The sequence below is a fragment of the Pogona vitticeps genome, chromosome 2 (genome assembly GCF_051106095.1).
Source record: "Pogona vitticeps strain Pit_001003342236 chromosome 2, PviZW2.1, whole genome shotgun sequence".
NCBI classification, from domain to species: domain Eukaryota; kingdom Metazoa; phylum Chordata; class Lepidosauria; order Squamata; family Agamidae; genus Pogona; species Pogona vitticeps.
Genome location: NC_135784.1, coordinates 236,656,928 through 236,670,043, shown reverse-complemented (window position 1 = coordinate 236,670,043; position 13,116 = coordinate 236,656,928). Strand labels below are relative to the sequence as shown.

The 13,116-nt window shown below is 37.1% G+C and overlaps 1 protein-coding gene across 5 annotated transcripts in view; it reads left to right on the top strand.

Moving 5' to 3' along the window:
• PRUNE2 (prune homolog 2 with BCH domain) overlaps positions 1-13,116 on the top strand; it is a 140,999-nt gene that overhangs the window by 43,022 nt on the left and 84,861 nt on the right. For all 5 annotated transcript variants that reach the window (XM_078385089.1, XM_072992232.2, XM_078385091.1 and 2 more), the window contains exons 5-6: positions 4,072-4,224; positions 5,437-5,531. In XM_078385089.1, coding sequence (XP_078241215.1) covers positions 4,072-4,224; positions 5,437-5,531 — 248 coding nt within the window. The remainder of the gene's footprint in view (positions 1-4,071; positions 4,225-5,436; positions 5,532-13,116) is intronic.

The window sequence follows — 13,116 nt, the reverse complement described above, 5'->3', positions numbered from 1 at the left end:
TAAATCAGTTTTTTTAAAAGATTTGTTTCTTATGTATGTTTTTTGTTGATTTTTGGTTTGGTTAGCTTGGCACTTTTGTTTTTATTTTAATAAAAGTTTTTTTTTAAAGAAAAAAATACTGTTATTGTAACCTGTGTCAACCATTCAAATCCATGCATGCAGAAAAAGTATGCAAATCCACTGTCACCCCGAAAAGTAAAGATGGAATTTATAGAGGAATGGATACTAGTAGCGATTGAAAAAGAACAAAAGTAAACATACCCGTTGCAAAGAAAATAATGGTTTTGTTAGGGAGCTTCATCTTTAAGGTTTTGTTTTTTTTAAATAAATGCCCTGCTTTTCTTTAATATTTTTGCGACTTCTACATGTTCAAAATAAAGTAATTCTTCCCAGCAGACTTTAGCAATATCTTCAACCATCACAGACTATACTGTTAGTCAAGGTTTGTTCCGTTTCTGGGCTTATGCCAGAAGCAAACAATTAGAAAACCTGCCAGAGAATTGAGTCTGTACCATTTTATTTCCCTGGAGGTATTTACTAGGGGACTGTTGCCAAAATCAAGACCCATTAGATTGCTGAATCATTGCATTTTTGGCTGGAGGCATCTGGCAAGGATGTAAATTTAGAAAACTGTCAGGTATCTGGGGTCAGTATGCTTTCACCTCCTTCTGTTTATTTGTATAAGGCTGTGAAGGATGCCACAAGGTGCACAGATTGTAACATGTAAACACAGGCAAATTCAAGTAAGACAATATTCACTGTGATTCATGGCACAAATTAGGGGCAAATCCCCAAATGCCATCTATTGAAAGAGATAATGAAGTAATGGAGGTTCATTTGTTATTTTACAGTTCATCAAGTATGTTATTATAAAAGTTCCCCTTCAAGGAGTTGAACTGGGCTTTCTTCCCAATCTAAGAGGAGAAAAAAAATCCTTTGTTTACAAGACAGGTGATAGCATAGTTCTTCATTTTCTTATATAGTCATAAAGGTTAAGAAGGTTGCATAATTTACCTTTTACAGACCTCATTCTAATGAAGTGGATTTTTTTCAAAACCAGGAAAGCAAATCCAAGTGCTTAAGCACCTTTGTCCTTCATCCAAGGATACTGGTGTGCCTTCTCCATTGCACTTTTTTTTTGGCCTGCAGCCAAGGTATAGCGTGTGCTAGCTTTTGAGAATTGCAAAGCCGTACTGACTCAGTCTCGCTGTGGGATTCCCAAAGGCAGTGGTTGCTCACAGCTATACGCTTTCCATTTTCAACCTCTAGTCCTCGTGAATATGTACATGATTATATTACCTGCATGGAATAATTGGAGGCATATCTGGGTATTTCCAATAGTGTTTGCTGGGAGTGGGGAACTGTGTAGTGGTATGTTAGCATAATCATAGCATGCACCAGTATAGTGTTTTGCATCTATCTGTGTATGTTATATTGACATATACATTTAGAGTTCCACAGGGCGATGTGCCCTCTTTTATACCCCAAACAACCAATTCTGTGTATGTCACAAGATAAACAAATAATAATAATAATAATTGTGTTACAAGGGTGTCATGCTTAATCCATGCTGATATCAAACATTTCGAAGAAACTGATTTTGCATGCAGCTGCATTTATTGATAATTTGATTTATATGCCACCTGATTTAGTGAAAGCTCACTACTCTGGGTGGTGAACATAAAAGAAATTAAACCCACATCGACATCATCAGTTTTGATATGATTTTTGTAAAGAACAACTGAAAACTATGATTTTTTTAAAAAATGTACGGTATATGCTTATAGTGCAAAGCTAAATTTACAACACAGGGATAACAGATTTTTCTTGTACTGTACTGTCCTGGCATTTTGCTAGATCAAGAAGAGCTGGCATCACAGAGATGAAGATGAGACTCATCAGTATAAGTTCCAGTCATAGCATGATCAAGAAACTGGGTTAGAGGAACCTGCATTTTGGAATTGCAAGAAAGAGACACCAGAGAATCTCAATAATGTGAAATAACTGCCTGGAAGTACCATAACTTCTTTTGCAGAACTTCCATAACAATGGAAGCAGTTCAATTTGTATTTTCTGAAGGATCATGTTGACTTTAGCAATTTGGGTCTGTGCTACAGGGGACAGCATTAATTGTATTCTTATCCTGTTTAAGGAAGGACACTAATGTGGAGATGAACTGTGATCTGAGTGATGTGTGTTTGTGTATGTGTATGTGTACCTCACCCCAAATGATGAGATTAAGTTCTTGTGCATTCCTTTGACCATGAGCCTCTTGTGCACTAACATTTAGGGGATCTTGACTCACATGCCTCAGGCCCAGTCTTTAACTCTTCAAGGTGTTCTTGTTATTCAAGAAAAACTAGAAGGTGAACCTACTTTTCATTGCGCCTTATGCTATGTATTTCTGAATGATGGTGAACAATAGCAGGAGAGAACTACTACCTCCAAGTACTGCTTAAAAGTTTCCTGGAAACATAAGAATCTGATTGGCAGGAAGCAGGACCCTGGATTTGGAAGATCTTCCCTAGTTCAAAAAGCATTTATAAACCATACTGAAATGGTACAATTAGACTCTGCATAAAACGGTTGCTTCTTAATCATCTGTTCTGCTTATTCTGGAGAGTCTGAGCAAAGACTGAACGGGACATCTCTCACGCCTGGATATTTTAAATCCATTTTTCTTTCCCTTTGTCTTCAATCTAAGAATCACAAATGCTTTTTTTTTTAAAGATATATTGGATGGGAATATGGTTGAATTGTAAAATTAGTTTGTTGTTTTTGGCGGCATACCTGATTACGTTCTCCAGAAAGGTTTTTTTTCCCTTCTAAAAATAAATTTCAGTTTGCATGATGATGATGATGATGATGATGATGATGATGATGATGATGATGATGTTGATGTTACAATAGGCAGACTAAATGTTAGTTCCACCTGGAGTGGGCCCATAGAAATCTATGAGATGTAATGTAGGTATGCCTAAAAAGTCCCATTCGATCTAGGTAGATCTAATACTGCATTTAGCTGATATAGTGCCAGCATTTATCTCACTGAATTGATTTTAAAAGGGCTGTTTTACAATTATTGTTTACTTTGTTATCAATTGTTTAATTACACTGTGTTTGACAAGTGATAAATTAAAATAAAATTAATCAAATAATTTTACTGTAGTTTTACTGAACCATCACTTTCTTGATCTTTTTCCCCCTGTACAATTAGGCTTACAAATCAGTGCTGATCTTGTAGTTAGCTTTAATTCTAAACTAATGAACCTGTGCTGCTTTACAAGGTGGCTTTTCAATTTTAGGCAAGTGGTTTAACATAAGTACAACATATTTTATATTTCCACAGTCCATGTCCATTTCCACAGTCCTTTACTAGGCAAACAAAAACACACAAAAATATGTTCAGGTTTATGGCTATAAGGCTACCTTTTGCTTGTGGTGTGTATTAAAATACAATATTCTGCTCCTTATCATATTGTATACCAATTGTTGACCCAATGTAGGTGGGCACTTAGAAGGCAGTAGCCACCAAGAATTTCATTATATGGGCTTTCCTTGTTCCCAATGAACTGAGCTGTGTTTGTATGTAATTATTGTTATGTACAAACAATCACTAGAAACTGGAATTCACTTCTTTGTGAACTTGTCAGCATTGGTCCACAGATGGACAACCATATAAGGGAGATGCAAACTTGGAAGAAAGACGTTTCAGGTGCCCCCAGAAGAAAGGAATGCTAAACCACTTCTGTCCTTGCTGTACATGGCAGAAGTCACAGCAGGCCAGAATCGACTTGACAGAATACAATTATTTTTATTCTTGAGATTGCCCAGGTTAAAAGGAATACTTTGTATAGGGGTGGCAGGGAGAAATGGCAAAAGCAAGAGTATATAAAAATATGCAAGCTGAAGAAATTTGCTATTGTGGTAGCATGTTGCAAAGAGGAAAAAACTAAAAATAAATAAAATAATGGCTATTTTTTAAATACTTAGGAATGTTAGGGTTGTTTAAATTGTTATAGTTTCTTTTTTTTCCTTTTCTGACCTAACTTTTACACTTACATGCATCAGCGAGCATCCTTTCTAAAGTGATGGCCAAAGATTCTGTAAGAATTACTGAAGAGCAGGAAGAAGTGCTGCTAATGTTGGAAGAGAAATTCCCAGAGCTGCTGCCACGAGAGGATGTTATTACTGTCCTTCAGGAAGCTCATCGTCATGCAAATGGTAGTGTTTCTTTCATTTTCTCACTCTTTTCTGCTGTTTTGTGAAAACTAGGCTTTGAGTGTTTCCAGTTCTGGAAAAAGTTATGTCCTCTCAGTTTTATGTGTATTATGTATTCTGTGTATGATATATATGTCTATTAAATATTGTATTAGCCCAATTGATGCTTGATTATATTTACAGGTTATATATTCACAGAGACCAGAATTGCAGAAACTGGCTGGTAGGGTCCCTGCCTCTAGTACTAATTCAGCTCCCCCTCTAGTGAGTGATACTTCAGTGAATCCATAGCCTGAAAACAAGTCCAAGAATCAGACCTGTGTATGCACTAAATACAACAATACACTTACAGAGGAAATGTTGGATTGTTGTAGATGCTAATTCCATCTCCGAGCTCTTTGTAACACTATCATTTACATGGCAGAAATTTGTTTTTCATTGAATAGAAAAGTTGGCCAGAATAGTATTGGGATTTACTCCATAGAATGTGAAATTGCATAAATAGGTGGCATAGTACAGCAAATCAACAAGATGTGTGTTGTGTGCCCGGCCGTAACCCTTTGAAGTAAAACCCTAGTAGAATTCTGGCCCATATGGACATTTCCAACACAGTTTCTTACTGTATATTTGCTGCTTTTTAGTTTTAGCAGTTTTGCAAATGTTAAATTGACTTAAACTCAGCCATTCTAGATTCATCTCATAGATTTTTGTAGCACGTTTTGTAGTAGCTGCCTAAAAGTAGAGGGAAATATGTAAAGGTCCATATGGTTAATGCAAACATCTTAATTTTTTGAAATTGTGCATTTTAATGTTCGTATTTTGCTTTAATCCGGTATTTTGTATGTATTTTTTATGGTACTTTGGAACTTGCTAGCATTATGTTGTCAAGCTAACACTCTGCAGGTGTACATATTTCTATTTCTTTTTTAATTGCAATGTTAATAGTGGTTGAATAACCAAAGTGGTTAAATCAGCAATAAAGAATTATCATCTTTCTCTTCAGATGAAAGCAACCAGAGTGCTCCTCCCCACTTTCTTTCCTTTACATTATAAATAGATGGATTGTACCTTGTTTTGCTTAGTATACAATCAAAACATTGAATACATGAACGTCTAATTTTCTTCTCAAAGCTAATTTTATAAACTATGTATCAGACTACTGATACTCACTGCTGATACTCACTACTGATACTCATTTTCCTATCTACTCCACAGGCTTAAGTCTTGAGGAGGCCATGCTAAAGGATCTTAAAGAAGTATCAGATGGAGAAATAAAAGTAGCAGTTAGTACTATTTATATGAATCTAGAGGTAAGGAGGAACAAACTTGGAGGGGAATTTAAAACTGTTTTAAAACTACTTTTTTATCATTGCTGCATGAACAACAATCACTGAGTATTCTTACTGGAACTAAGTGTCTGTGGTATTTTATAGTATTTACTTATTGGCCTTGCAGATGCAGTTCTATATCCAGTTGATAGAGCTTGGCTGGCATTTACTATTGTCTTTGTTTTTTCTTCTTCTTATCATCATTTCCTGCGTGTATCAGAAGAGTATTGACATCCTTGGAAGCTTAGTGCTTATTTTATGAGGGGCACATGAATGGTAGACTATGTGTAATGCCTACAGAAGTCCTCTAAATAAATTCCTGCCATTTGTAATTAAAGCTTTACTGGAAGCAAGTACAGTACTAGAAAATAAATAGGCCGGACATCTTTGACAGAGCTTTGGAAATAAATTAATTATACCTTTCCTATTAAACAGGAGAAATATAAAAATAATGATTTCAAAATAAATGCAGCTTGTATGCACTGAAGTTTTTACTTAACACTATATCCTTGTGTCCATAATCTTTCCCAGAAAGAAGACACCCATATAACCCCCCATGAGAACTAGGTCTGTCCACATGATAGTACTTCAGAAGTTTCTGGCATAAAGCTCTCAAAAAGCCGTAAGCATCACAACAAATGGGCAGAGTTTGTGGAAGCTATAGCCCAGTAACATCAAGATTCCCACTGTTCAGAAATAGTGATTTACAAAGAACCAACGCTTCTCTGATGTACTTCTATAGCTCAGCAATCCCTTGCCTTGGTCTCTAGCAGAGTACACAGGTCACAGGAATGCTAAGGTCACTGCTATGCTTGTCACTGGACAGGAATATTGTTGGGACATTCTAGTGACTTAAAATTATTGTTTTCCAGTCTTCCATGGATTATGTAGTTTGCCTTTGGAACAAAACCAGTGTGTGGGCTGCTGTCATCATCTGCAGTGATCATGGAGCCTAAGAAAGTGAAATCTGTCACTGTCTCCATATCTTCCCCTTCTATTTGCCAGGAGGTGATGGGACCATGATCTTAGTTTTTTCAGTGTTGAGCTTCAGACCATTTTTTGAGTTTTTGGCACTCTCCTCTTTCACCCTCATTACAAGGTTCCTTAATTCCTCCTCACTTTCTGCCATCAGAGTGGTATCATCTGCCTATTGGAGGTTGTTGATATTTCTTCCGGCAATCTTAATTCTGGTTTGAGATTCCTCCAGTCTGGCCTTTTGCATGATGTATTCTGCATATAAGTTAAATAAGCCGGGGGACAATATACAGCCTTGTCGTACTCCTTTCCCAATTTTTAACCAGTCAGTTGTTCCATATCCAGTTCTAAATGTTGCTTCCTGTCCCACATATAGTCTTCTCAGGAGATAGATAAGGTGGTCAGGCACTCCCAGTTCTTTAAGGAAATAATAGTTTGCTGTGGTCCACACAGTCAAAGGCTTTTGCATAGTCAATGAAGCAGAAGTAGATGTTTTTCTGGAACTCTCTGGCTTTCTCCATAATCCAGCGCATGTTAGCAATTTGGTCTCGAGTTCCTCTGCCCCTTCAAAATCCAGCTTGTACTTCTGGGAGTTTTTGGTCCAAATACTGCTGAAGCCTACCTTGGAGGATTTTGAGCATAACCTTGCTAGCATGTGAAATGAGTGTGGTTGTAGTTCATCTGAAAAGAATGACAGATTGAGGAATGAAATTCCACAGTGTTGAAAAGGACATTTTTGAAGGAGCCGATGACAGATGTGCTATTATAGGTTGCTGGTGACAACCTCTGTACCATTTCCTTTAAACTATTTGTTTTAAAAGTAAAAATTAGGGAAGGACACTTATCGCGTTTCAGTGCTTCAGTGTAGTTTGGTGGATTGGGTCCACAGGTGTTGCACGGGCAACTGGATTCCATACCCCACCTCCTCCCATGGATGCCCCCTCAAAGGAGGAAACAGGGCACACAGAATCCAGGGCACCCACACAACACCTGTGGTCCTGATCCAACAAAGCACAATCTGCAGTAAGTGAAATCTCTGCTAACAAGTAAATCATTAAATTCATATTGCTAGTTTAGGTTTAAACAATAATAGCAATAAATTTATTTCCCCGTTTCTTAAGGTTAACACAATTGAATTAATTTTTAGATGTAGTGTTCCATACTGTGACCCTGAAAAGCAGATAGTATTACTCAGCAAATCAGTGGTCTGGTTGGTAGGTAACAACTATAAAGGTTCATTGGTGTCTGGAAAGCATTATTATTTGGGTTGTAGCTCCCTGGATCCCCCAGACAGAATAGCCAGGAGGCTGTTGTGGAGATCTAGAAGTTGTAGCCTAGAAAGATACATTGGCCCAGATCTTAACTTCACAACAGTATACAGTGGTGCCTCGATTTATGGATGTCCCTACTTAAGAACATTTCAACTTATGAACAGCTCCGGTCTCAACATTTTGCTTCGACTTGCGAATGGAGCTTCCACTTACGAACAGAAAAAAGGGAGGGGAAAAAGGCGGGCAATTCAGATTTCTAATTGTAGGTGGTGACGAGGCTGCTTTGCACTGTAGCTCTTTCACTTTCAGCAGTTAGAGAGTGTGTGTCGTTGTCATCGCTTTGGGAGAGCCTCCTTCTGCTTCAGAGTGTGTGTGTGTGTGTGTGTGTGTGTGTGTGTGTGTGTGTGTGTGTGCGCGCAGGGAGGTAAGCTGCTGTTTTCTCCTTTTAAAAACTGTTCTGGGTGGGTTTTGGCTGGGACGGTATGTTTTTGTGCTGTGTTGTTGGTGGCTTTACTTTTTGTTTCTGGAGTTAATAGTCCATCCTTGATTGCAGTGGTGAGACAAGTTACTGAAAAGGATAAAATGTGAAACGGCCAGATTAAATATTATGGCATAAAAGATATGTGTAAGAAGTTGTTAAAAATAAAATTGGACAGAGGTTTAAGCATCCACTCAAATGTAATACAGTATTCTCTTCCTTTATTCTTGCTTTTAAATGAAAGTATCCTTAGGATTTTTTTTTGTCTTTAAAATAAAACGTTTTTATTGATTACAGATATCAGAATATTAATCATAGGTAACTTCTATTATCTTCAATCTCAACCTTCTATTTGTCATTACAGTTCTGTTTCACTTTTCACTCTAATCACCTCACCTCAGATCTCCCAAATACTCTTACTGACTGACTGTTTCACTCTCTGACTCCGCCTCTTTTACATATCTCTCGGCTCCGCCTCTCAGCAACATTAGCCTGCAACATGAATATTCATAACTACTTAACATAATAAGGGTGAACACTATATACCTCCCCCCCTTAAATATGTTTGTTTGGGAGGGGAAACGTGTTTTTCCTCCTAAACAAACAGGCACAATTGCTTTAAACTTTACTTACCATATAACACATTTAACATAACAATTATTATACCTTATGCTCTAAACATTTCCCTACTAATCAATAATATACTTTACCTTATCAGTGACACTTATTATTTTAAATTTAATATTACCAACCTTATAGAAATCGCAGGAAACTTTTACATAAATTTATTTTATTTTACATAAAATAATTAACTTCTAAATCATAGTCCATTCCAGTTTCTTTTAAAAGTCCTGGCATCATTCATCTAGCCTCCTGGAAAACTCATCCGCGACCATGTAGTGGGCTTTCGAGGCACGATCTGAGTCTCTGTTGCAAAGTCCAAATTTTCCAAGTCCAAGCCTTTTACCTTCCCCTTGTAGTCTGGCGCACTGTAACCTTAGGATTTCTGTTACTGTTTTGCTCTGCATTTATTACTGTGACAGTTTCTACCCTATAATCACACATGTGCCGAGTAGTTTGGAACGTTTATTATTATTTTTAGGTATTTAAAGTCATTTTCTATTGGACATGTTGTTCAGCCTTTTGGATGTTTCTACAGGTTTTCGATGTGCATCACTCTGCTTGGGCTTGGTATCATCTTTTTGACAAACATGAATGTGGCAAAATAGAAACTTGACAGATATGTGCTTGATGTCACTATAACTGGCAGTGCTAATTATTTTAGAAATGGCAGGTGAGAAATTAGATTAACTTTGTAGTGGTGTCTTCATTGCATTTCTTAGGGTGATTTCTTGAAGTGATGTCAAAATGTTGCTTGCTAATATTATCAAATTCCCCTTGTGCATTTCAACTTTTTTTTTGCCCTGCATTGCACTGCACTCTGAGAGTATATTTTTCTTGTTCTCTGCTGGGATTCACTTAGAAGTGACAGCTATTTTATCAAAGTGACTTTAGAGGAAAGTTGGTTTTCCCTTAAAGAGATAAATAATATTTACTCAATGGATTTAACTTCTTATTTTTTTATCAAAAAAATTAATCCAGACATTAATGAAACCCTGCTGAGTAGGTGTGTGTGTGTGTGTGTGTGTGTGTGTGTGTGTGTGTGTGTGTGTGTGTGTGTGTCTTGTTAGTATGTGTTCATGAATATTCTGCATAACAATAGCTTTATGTGCTCACACCAAGTACTGTAGCTTGTTTTTCTTTCTCTAACTGTACTCTTCTTGATTTAGAGCAAATGTTATGATTACTTGATACAAGATCTTTTTATGATGTAGAGGGACCTCCATCTAGAATCTCCTTCCCTACTTCTAGCAGTAGTATGTCTGATTTGTTTTGAAGAGGGTGTTCTGGACGATCAGTTCAGCAACAGTATATGCAGTTTATTTGCGAAGGCTTTCACGGCCGGGATCTAATGATTGTTGTGGGTTTTTCGGGCTCTTTGGCCATGTTCTGAAGGTTGTTCTTCCTAACGTTTCACCAGTCTCTGTGGCCGGCATCTTCAGAGGACAGCACTCTGTGCTATCCTCTGAACCAGAGCACAGAGTGCTGTCCTCTGAAGATGCTGGCCATAGAGACTGGCAAAACCTTAGGAAGAACAACCTTCAGAACATGGCCAAAGAGCCCAAAAAACCCACAACAACCAGTATATGCAATTGTTCTTGCAAAGTATTAGGCAGGGGCCTAATCTGAAGAAAGATAGTTCTGCTGGGAATTGTATTATTGCATCATAGAGTTTACTTAACATTGAAAGAGTAATAGGATTTAAATAGGGCAAACTTTCAGATTCCCTTTGTTTCTGATATTTTAGGGGGTCAGTTACCTAATTTGTTTTTGGTTCATTCAGGCACTTGTCTTTACATTAAACATGAAAGGCACCAGGGGTTGTTTAATTTTGTTTTTTTTTTCTCATTTAAATTTTTACCACTAGACCAAGTTGAATTCTTCAGAACTCTCAAAACTGCTTAAAGAAAAGAAAAGTAAGGCAAAAGACAGTTATGTCCTCAAAAAACAGGCAGCAACGATAGTGCATAAGAAAGAAAAATTGATCATTAGCAGATGCCAGGCACTAAAAGAAAGCCTGCATACAAAGGGCCCCAAATTATGAATCCAGAAATAGAAATATATAACATACACAGAAAATATATGCAATGGAACTCTAAGCATAACAAATATAAATTTATATCCTTTTATCCAACACAGGTAGAATGAAAAGCAATGCATCTAAACACCCACATCCACGCAGGCCAAAAAAAGCAAGAGGTCAAATGAAAAGGATGCACAATCATTTTTTCATACTGGAAATTAAAAATCAAGGAAAATAAGGGCAATAAATAAATAAATGCAGTCAATCATGCACCCCATACTTAACCCCTAGAATATAGGTTAGAGATGATCTCGCCTCCACACTTTGATGCCTTAGCTGTCCAGGACAGGCAGGCAGACAGTAAATCCTTATGAAAAATAAAGAGGGTGTAGGAGAAATTTCCCCACCAAAATCAGTAAAAATGAAACAAAACAAAACTATGAAGGGATCCAAAATGACAGAATAAAACCTGTCCACAAGTAAACAGTGCAAAATGGGATGACCATCCAGTCGAATTAAAAATGAATACTCGGTTTTTTTAAAATAATAATTTAGTAATCCAAAATGGAGCAGGGATTTCCAATATGACAGTTCAAATACAGTTCAAGATGAAGGAAGAGCCAAGGGGTTTGTACAGTACAGCAAAATCCCACAGGCAACCAGCAGCAATCCAAAATGGTTTCCATGCCCATTTAAAGATTGAGACTTCCTGCCTCCACTTCTCTCAGTCTGAATTGGTGGCTGACAGCCCTTGTCATGAGACTCACAATACTACCATGTTTCCCCGAAAATAAGACAGGGTCTTATATTAATTTTTGCTCCAAATAAAGCTTTAGGGCTTATTGTCAGGGGATTTTTTTTTCATGTATAACAATCTCCATTTATTCAAATACAGTCATGTCATCTTCTGGTTGCTGCACAGTGGTGGAGGGCGAGCTTTCACTTAAATAGGGCTTATTTTGGGAGTAGGGCTTATATTACAAGCATCCTGAAAAATCATACTAGGGCTTATTTTCAGGTTAGGTCTTATTTTCAGGGAAACAGGGTACAGCAGTTGTTGGAAGATCACTGAGGTGATTTTACATGCATGGATCAAACAGAGATAATCCAATAGAGGAAATATGATAGAAATCATTTTTTTCATTGCCCCTCTCTTTCTGAAATACAAATATATTGGATTTCAGAGGATAAATGAACAATGATTCAAAAAACAAAATAAAGTGCCTTTCCGCCCCCCCAATCCCTTTCAAGTTAACTGGAAAGCCCCATTCCTAATGGTTATCTTCCATTATATCTGTGCTTGAGGATGGCCCATTCCAGTCCTTCAGATCTCGGTAGCCTACTTCACATGCTATGCAAATTAGCACAGTATTCAAATAAAGTACACCAGTAATTGCATTTTCCCTCCCTTTTTTGTTTCATTTTTGACATCTTTTCTATATCAAGCACTTTGGGGAGAAACTGAGTATGAGTGCTGGATTAGGAACAAGGAACCCAAAATTTAAATCTCCGCTCAAGTTATAAAGTTTACTTGGATTCCATAGGCCTATCAGTATCTTTAAGCCAATCCTTACAGGATTGTGCAGATAAATGGGAGAGAGGAACCATATAAAGTTGCCATAATGTTACTGGTGCACATAACAGATGGCTTTGTGGGCAGAAGCTGCCATTGTCTACATGCACAGGAAAGTGTATATAATATGTGCCTCCTCCCTGTACATGGAAATGAAAATCTCATGTGCAAAATCCTGCAGTCCATGTAGCACTGCCACATTTGGAAAGGATTGGCCACATTAGAGTTGTTCTAATAGTGCAGTGTTTTCTTTCTGAACATATTCTATTCTATTCTATTCTATTCTATTTCTATTCTATTCTATTCTATTCTGCTAGAAATACAAAAATATTGTATTAAGAGGATACCTATGAAAGAGATAAGATAAATCTTGTCTTTAGTTTCCTTGATATTTTCATAGAATTTATAAACTGGTCAAGTTAGTCTGTACCAAACTGTGGAAGCATAGCTTTTGGGAAAAAGAATGGACATCCTTGCTAGAAGTTGTGGTCCAGAAAAGTAATTTCCCAAGCTCTGGTTTACACAGACATATTTCTAAAGGACTGCATTTGCCTCGGGTAATTTTTGGTCACATGATAGGCATACAATTTAAAATGTGACTGTTATTTTAAAAGTTTTCAGATTAT